Source organism: Ichthyophthirius multifiliis (assembly GCF_000220395.1).
Source record: "Ichthyophthirius multifiliis unplaced genomic scaffold scaff_1120509249773, whole genome shotgun sequence".
Classification (NCBI taxonomy): Eukaryota; Ciliophora; class Oligohymenophorea; order Hymenostomatida; genus Ichthyophthirius; species Ichthyophthirius multifiliis.
Genome location: NW_004087343.1, coordinates 1748 through 10135, shown reverse-complemented (window position 1 = coordinate 10135; position 8388 = coordinate 1748). Strand labels below are relative to the sequence as shown.

General features: G+C 21.1%; 2 protein-coding genes across 2 annotated transcripts, besides 11 other annotated features; one reads left to right on the top strand and one right to left on the bottom strand. All coding sequences in view use genetic code 6, as the record gives it.

The window, feature by feature from the left end:
* Positions 1 to 714: 714 nt before the first annotated feature.
* Positions 715 to 5198, top strand: IMG5_031290 (PAS domain S-box family protein; the record flags this gene model as incomplete). Its single annotated transcript, XM_004039169.1, has 8 exons — positions 715 to 821; positions 1326 to 1715; positions 2025 to 2230; positions 2282 to 3765; positions 4051 to 4090; positions 4464 to 4534; positions 4620 to 4722; positions 4774 to 5198. The coding sequence occupies 8 exons, from the start codon at positions 715 to 717 to the stop codon at positions 5196 to 5198; spliced, it is 2826 nt and encodes a 941-aa protein (XP_004039217.1).
* Positions 3770 to 3795: a microsatellite.
* Positions 3974 to 4042: a microsatellite.
* Positions 4547 to 4616: a microsatellite.
* A 65-nt stretch (positions 5199 to 5263) lies between the features above and the next one.
* Positions 5264 to 5315: a microsatellite.
* A 175-nt stretch (positions 5316 to 5490) lies between these two features.
* Positions 5491 to 5605: a microsatellite.
* A 572-nt stretch (positions 5606 to 6177) lies between these two features.
* Positions 6178 to 6266: a microsatellite.
* Positions 6240 to 6313: a microsatellite.
* Positions 6314 to 6351: 38 nt separating this feature from the next.
* Positions 6352 to 6391: a microsatellite.
* Positions 6392 to 6778: 387 nt separating this feature from the next.
* Positions 6779 to 6824: a microsatellite.
* Positions 6825 to 6958: 134 nt separating this feature from the next.
* Positions 6959 to 7005: a microsatellite.
* Positions 6959 to 7022: a microsatellite.
* A 213-nt stretch (positions 7023 to 7235) lies between these two features.
* On the bottom strand, positions 7236 to 7929 carry IMG5_031280 (hypothetical protein; the record flags this gene model as incomplete). Its single annotated transcript, XM_004039168.1, has 1 exon — positions 7236 to 7929. A coding segment is annotated over one exon (306 nt), but the record flags the coding sequence as incomplete, so codon positions are not given.
* Positions 7930 to 8388: the final 459 nt, after the last annotated feature.

Genomic DNA, 8388 nt, shown 5'->3' with positions numbered 1-8388 from the left:
AGCCAGATTATTAGTTTTAATATAATTTTTATAAGTATTATATTTTTACTTTCATCCTGATTTAAAACATATATGGCATAACGATAAAATAACAGAAATAATAACTACTATATTAGGCTATTTTTAAATAGTTTCATATTTAAAAGATTAAACATGGACTGTATATTTAATAATAATGTATATAACTAAATTTATAATAATAATTGTCATCTTAGTAATTTTCTATGTCTCATATTCCGTTGCCAAAAAAAATTAGGCTTTTTCCTGGCCTATTTATTTCCTCAGAACAATGCTTTAATTAATGATAAGTATCCTCTATATGCCTCTTTTAGATTTATATTTTAGTATAATGTACTGTGATATGGACTAAAACACTCACAGGTATTTCGACACAGTTGAATGTTGGTAAAGTATGCATATATTACACTCTGCAGTGGCCATATTTGTAAGTATTATTTTTATTTTACTTAATTTAGTCGTCACTAGTATATATTTCGAATGCTTCTAGAATTCAAACGACTCTTAAGCACGTGTGAGTGGCCGTGCGAATTTCTTCTTTCTAATTTTTGAGTGTGTTCTGATAATTTTCTACACTTTCGCGAACAATTCATCCTACGATTACCTAAAAATTTTTGCTTTAATCTTTGGTTCATTCTTCGTTTTTTAGTAATTTTACCCAAACCCCCCTTTCTACAGTGAGGAATTCTAAAAAATATGGAAATTTATAAGTGCGACTCTACTCTGGTCATCCCTACTGCTAACAACTGCGAAAATACTAGAAGGAAAATTACTGTAGGGGACGTTAATTTCTTATTTATTGGGTTTAATAGTATTATTATTAATAATAATCAGCGAAAGAAAATAAAATATAGACCTATTACTTATAAACAGTAACAAATATGAGAGTGGGGAATAAATAATAAGCTAAATTAGGTATTTATTGTAGCTTGTAAGATGGTCAAAAAACTCTAAAACTGCTATAATTTTATTAGACGGCTTTTTGGAGGTGCATAAGTAAATTTGCAACAAGGAAGATTGCGTGACTAAGATGAGGAAATAAAATAATACTCGAATTGCCAAAAATTTAACTGTTTAGTAGAATTTCGAGGATAATTAAGTTGATAGGGATAGAATTTATACTATTTATTAGCTTATTTATTAAACATATTTTTATGGAGTTAAGAAATTCCCCAATTGTACTAGTTTAAGGCTTTCTTTTGCCTTTTTTTACTCGAAAATTCCAAATATAAACAGTAAGCTTTGCAAGAATTAAATAACGCTGAAATGAGTAAACCGCCTTTTGATCTTGATTTTATTATTTATAGGTATAAAAAGCTTATTGAAGATGATATTGCAGAATCTTAATAGGATGATAATACTGATATAGTCTCCGAAATGGCTTTTTAGAATAATCTCAGGCTTTTGTAAAATGGAATAGAGCGTTGTGCTTTATAATTGATGGATTTTTGGTCATAATTAGGTGAAGATAGCCCTGATTTGGGAAAAATGAACGAAATAGGGTTCAAAATAAGCGCTTCTATATAATAAGTGGAAGAATAATGGAATAAAATGAAAAAAATAACAAACGGAATACCCAAAGCAATGCGTCTTTACGGCAAATACATGATTGAGATTTTAAACGACAAAGAACAAGGTGAGGAACTACTGTAAAAGGCAAGAGTAGTGCATAATTCGAATAACAATAATCGAAAAGTGTAAATATATACATCTAATGAGGAAATATAAAACGAGTCATATCCAACAATAATACTAACTACTGAATAAGACAAATTTGGGCAAGTTTTAAATATAAACCTGGCAGCCACTAATCTATTCGGGTATTAAAAAAGCGAAATTATAAACCGAAAAGTAAACCTTTTAATGCCTGCCATGCATTCTAAATTTCATGATTAAATACTTGAAAATTATATAAATTCCTCCGAAGCAAAATTCATGAATAAGGAAAGAGCAGTTTTTGGCAAAAACAAGTCCAATTATATATTTCCGTGTTATATTTCAATTAGAACACTAGCTGCAGTGGCTTAAGGTTTGCAGTTTGTGGGATCTTTTAGAGTAGAAAAGGCACATAGGAAAGTTAGTTACATATACACGGATCCTTCAGGACATGTAGAACATGTTTCGGCTTCGGCTATTAATTTTCTTAATATTGATAATAAATTTATTACCTAAAAAGATGTCGATATAGATGAAATTTTACCAGGGGCTTTTTGTATTTAATATATATATATGTATTTTTTTTATTTATTTATTTTTTTTTTAGCTTAAAAAGATAAATATATGACTAAGTCTGGAGAAAATGTTATGTATTGTCCTCCTAAAAAAGAAAATTAAATTTAAAAAACTCCAATTGAAATGAATTTAATGATATAAGAAATAGTATTTAGTATAAATCCTTTAGCCGGCTATATATTTAAACTAGAAATAAGTTAACCAAATAATAATAATAGTAATATATCATATAACAATGCATAACCTTAAAAAAAGACTAATAATAATAATGCAATAGTTATTAATAATCCCTAATTATTCCAAGTTTCTTTCATTCCTAATAAATTTATATTTTACGGTTAATTTTTCACTTCTACGCCTGAAAAAAAAGTAGACGTAAGTTTTTTAATGCAAGACGAAAACTAAACATACGAAATATAAGTCCAAAACGAAATCTAAATAATAACTGAAAAAATCGACAACTAATAAATCGAAAAACAGTCTTCTAAAAAAAACTACGCAATAGGAATTAAAAAAATGCGTCTATATTATGATCATATAGCCGAAGTGGACCTAGAAGAGGAAAAATCAGATTCTGAAGAGGAAGAAGGTGACATCAAGAAGAGTATTTTCCAAAACTAAAACGATGAAGATGGCGATGATGTCAATATAAACGAATTTAATTCCTCTTTTAAAAGCCGAAGAGCCTTAAAATCTGTCGTAAATGACGAAAGTGAACCTTCTTCGGTGATTAATTTAAAAAGGGTGGTCAATGTATTGATATTGGTCCTTGTTTTAATCGCTTTTCTAGACTTTTTTCTTTCAAATAATGAATTTAATAATATATAAGCAAATATAGACTTAGTAATTTCTTCTAATAAAATATTAAATGAACTATAATCCCTATTAAGTTATATAAGAGACCTAAAATTCATAAAAATGGGCATTTTAGAGTAAAAAGAGGACTGGAAGAGTATTATGGAATAATAAATATCTTCAATATAGAATTTAAAAAAGAGCATAACCTTCAGTAATTTAGGTCTATCGAATACACACTCAGATTTGCTATATAATGTAAAAATTAACCTGAAATCAAATGCTGGGGAAGATACTGAATAAAGTCTTTTAGATGCAATTGGGGTTATGGCTGCTTATGCTTAAAAAATTATAGAACCTAAAGATTTTAAATATGAGGAGTTTTATTTTTTCGAGTACAATATGTTTTCTGTGTTTTATGAAAAATTAATTGAAAATTCGAATTTATTTATTTTTTCTTTATATAATAGAACAGACTTAAATAATTCCATTTTTATTATTTGGATGATTATTTCAGGGATAAGTCTTTTTTTGGCTACTTTAATTTTGATTCCTTTAAGTATTATAGTAAACCAAAGTAAATAAGAGATCCTTTAGTTATTCTTAGACATAAAGGAAAAAAAAGTAAAAACACTATATTAGAAATGTGAAAGTTTTGTAGCCAATCTATAATTAGGTGAAGAAGATGATGTTGAATCTTCAAATGATTTAGACAGATAAGTAAATATATTACTTTTATATATTACTTTTTACTTCTGTATAATTTATTTAAAAAAAACCACATTAATAAAAAAAAATAAAGATATTTAATAAATTAGTAGTATATACTATTTTCTTAAGTATTCATATTAAAATAAAAAAATAATAAGACTATTATAATAAGATATATTTATTAATATTATAATTAAATTATTATTTAATTAATTACATATAATATATATATATATATATATATATATATATATATATATATATATATATTTATATCTATTTATATTTATTTAGATTGATGATGATTCTGAATCTAAAAATAAAAGACGGAAACGTAGATTTAAGAATTCTTCAATGAATTTTAAGAAAATGTTTTTCCTTTTATTAATATCAATAATTATCATTGAATCTTTTTTTTTTTAATTTCTTTATTTCTTCTTCTTTGTTAAAAAATACTCAAAATATAATTGTTGAATTAAATTCTACAATTTTTGCTGAGTCTTTCTATAGTTTTACTGATAATTCTTTAAGACAGCTTTTCTATAATTAACAGGCTAAGCTTTTTGGAAGAGATCCTTATATACATGTAAATGAAACAATAAATTTTTTATATACTCTAGATAGTTAAATACATCAATAACATGCCTATTATACTTCGATTCATAATTCAGTATATAACGATGCTTTTAATTAAATAAACATGTTAGATCCTTGCGAAATTATATTCGAATAAAAAGGTGCTAATGTATAATAATGTTAATAATTTGCTGAAAAATCAGTATAAAAAAACATATATAAATAATATATATATATATATATATTTATATATATATTTATTTATTTATTTATTTATATATATAAAGGTTTTTTAAGGCATGTCAATAGCTATTACACGTTATTTTGAAAATACAAGGTATAATAATTATATGCATATAAATTCATATATATATATATATATAATTTTAGGTATTTTTTAATATATTTGATTAACTTTCTCAAAAGAAAAATACTTTTGAGAATTTAACGCCTTTAAATACGAAATTATTAAAAGAATCGGATATAAAAACTAAAAAATAAAAGATTAATTAACTTTATAATTACTTTCTTTATTAAGACTTCCCCTAGCTTAAGAAATAAGGGATATGTAAAATATCTATATTAAGATTTCTTATAGATATTTGACTTAAAAATTTAAAGAAAGTCTTGATTTAAACTATATGGCTTCCAATACTTAAAGATTAGCATTATTTATTGTTTTTAATATACTTATTTTTGTCGCTTTTTTTATGTTTTGGCTGCCTTTAGTATCTAAAATTACTAGAAGTATATGGAGAACTAGGGGAATGCTAATAATGATACCATTTGAAGTTATTAAAAGTACTAAAAGTATTTAAAAGTTTATTAGAAGATATTTAAACAAATATTCAGTATCTAATTATTGAAAAAAAAAAAAATCTAAAAAATAAATATTATGTAAAATATTATATTTGTATTTTTTTTGACAAAAATATATATATATATATATTATAAATAAATATATATTTATATATATTTATATAAATTTCAATATAATAATTTTATAATTCAATTTAATGCTTAATTTAAAGCATCTGCTAATTCTTATTTAGTTTTTAAAGAGACATTTCTAACTCATATTCTCTATTTTGATATTTTTGACATTTTTCTTCGGTTTATATTGATGTATTTTATAATTAAATGTACCGTAATTATTACTATTTTTTTATAATAAAAATATTACATATTTTTATTTTATTTTATTTTTTTAAAAATAATTTATTATATATCATAATTTTTTTTTTTTTTTTAAATAAAATATTATATATTTTTACTTGCAGTTTTTCTATATTAAATTATTATTGTTAAATTATTAGTTTATAATTAGTGCATTATTAACAATTTATAACCGATCTATCTATATTTCGGCTTTAATTCATTTCGTCTAGTATATTTTAAGTTAATTGACTTTTCTAACTTGGACATTTTTCTAATTATTGGGTTAAATCGTTTTAAATAGCTTTTAATTTCTCTATTTTTTACTCGAATTTTGCTTTCTAATTTACCAATTATTATTAAATTTAAAGAATAGTATTCATATGTATTTAATTATTAGCATCTAGATCCATTTTTTCTTATAAGAATGATTTATTTTATAAAGTTAATTATTTTATTTATATATATAAATCATTTATTAATTCTTTATTTTCATTTTGGACATAATTTTAATGTAGTTTTATTATAATTCAATAATAGTTTATTTTTATTTTATATTTTCTTATTATAAGAAATAATTTTAATTTTCGAGCTTTTTTTTTTCTTCAAAAATAAATGAATTTTCTTAATAAATTGTTTTTTGGGATTAAATTAAGGTTTTTCTTTATAAATCTTCAGTTTCATCATTTTTATTTAATTAATTTTCACTTTTTTAATATATATTTAATATATTTTCACCTTTATTTAAATAATTTAATAATCTTTCATCTTTTTATAATGAATTACTATCTTTTTTTAATTAATTTTCATTCTTTTTTAATGAATTATTATATGAACTTTCACTTTTTTAATAATAACTGTATGAATTATCTTCTTTTTTTAAATAATTTTCATCTTTTTTTAATAAATGTTCATTTTTCTTTGAAAAATTAATTAAATTATTATTTTTTTTTATTGAATTTTCGTTTTTTTTTGAAAAATTATTTAAATTTTCATATTTTTTATAAATTAATTTTTTTTAATTATTTTTTAATAAAAAATCATTCTCTTTTTTTTTCAATAAATCTTCACTTTTTTCCCTTCTTTATTAAAAATATCCTCCTGTTTTCTATTAAATATTGCTTTTTTATTCCAAAGAAGAATATTTAATTTACTAATTTTAAATACTTTATCTTTATTAATTAAAAAACTAATTCTTTACTTATTATTATTATTATATATTGGGTTTTACTAAATAATTATTTAATGTTTTTTATATTTTCAGTTCTATTTTTTATTTATTATTTTTTCCTAATGTTATTATTGATACTTTTTTTAATGTTTATTATGATGTTTTTAAACTTTCTTATTATTATGTTAAATTTTCACTATATGTATTAACTGAATTCATATTTTATGAACAATTCTCTTTTATTTAAGAACAAGTTTTTTTAGAATTGCGAAAATTACCGTATTTAGTAGGAGAAACATCTATTTAAATTATTTAAATATATATATTTAAATTATTTAAATATATATTTATATATTTACCATATTAAAATTAATCTTTATAATTCATATTAATCTATAAATTTATTTATTTATTTTTTTAAAAAAAATTAATTATAAATATTTATTTATTTATATAAAAACACACAAAAAAAAAATTATAAATAAAAGATTTTTTATATATAAAAAAAAAAACATATGAATAATATTTATCCTAAAATATAACTTTTAATGATATACTTAAAGCATTTAAATTTACAACAATGTAACCAAGCATAACTATTAAACGAAGAAGATTGTATATAATGTGACTATAATTTTGACGAAACTACCGAATAATGTATTCCAACATGTCCAGAATACTATTATTTTAATCAATTGACAAAAACATGTCTTTAATGCCCATAAAACTGCATAAAATGTATATCAATAGAATAATGTGAATAATGTATAGGATCGTTAAAATTTATAGAAAATAAATGTCTGTGTACAATAAAAAATTGTCAAAAATGTGATTTTTTAGGAAATTTTTGTCAAGTGTGTTTTTTTGGGTTTTAATTGGAAAATTTTTAAGAATGTAAAAAAAAAGAAATCGAAGTTAGTTTTTTTCCAAAATAAGGCTTAGTTTTGTAAACTGAATTCGAATTCAAAATCTTAAATTTTCAATAATAAGATATTTAATAATGTTAAATTTTTGGTTTTTTTAATAATTAGAAATTTCTGATTTAAAACTTTTGTGAATTTAAGGCTTTTTTAAATTCTTTTTAATATCTTTAATATGAAATTTAAGTTAGAAATAGTTCGAAAATTATAAGAAAAATAGAAAATTAATAACTTTTATCAAACTTTTTGTCATTAAAAGAACTTTTTATGTATTTTTTAGAAAATAAATTAAATGATAAAAAATTGCTTTTTTAAGAATATTATATTATGTAGAAAAATATATGTTTTTTATGTGAAAAAAAAGGACTTTCATGTTATTAAAATCAAAATATTTAGTTTTGTTTATGTAAAGAAGGTAGCTATATGGACGATTGTTCATTTTTTTATGAAGAAAATTTATCTTTTATATAATATTTAAACGAATATTTAAAAGAATGTAATATATAGTAAAAAAATTGTCCTTTTTAAAGTATTTTTTAGAAGGAATAATATATTCTAAATAATATTTCTTATGTATAATTTATATTGAAAGAGTTTTTAAAAGGAAAATTGAATTCCTTTTAAGTCCTTTAAGAACTTCAAAAAACACTTATAGGTAATTCTAATGATAAGAAATTTATAAAAGAAGAATTAAAAAATGAAATTATTTCATTTTTAATTTCACAAAATGAGGTTTTTACATATTTAAATAGCTAAAAAAATAACCTATTTTACATAGGAAACTTCATTTAAAATAAAATAAACTTTAAA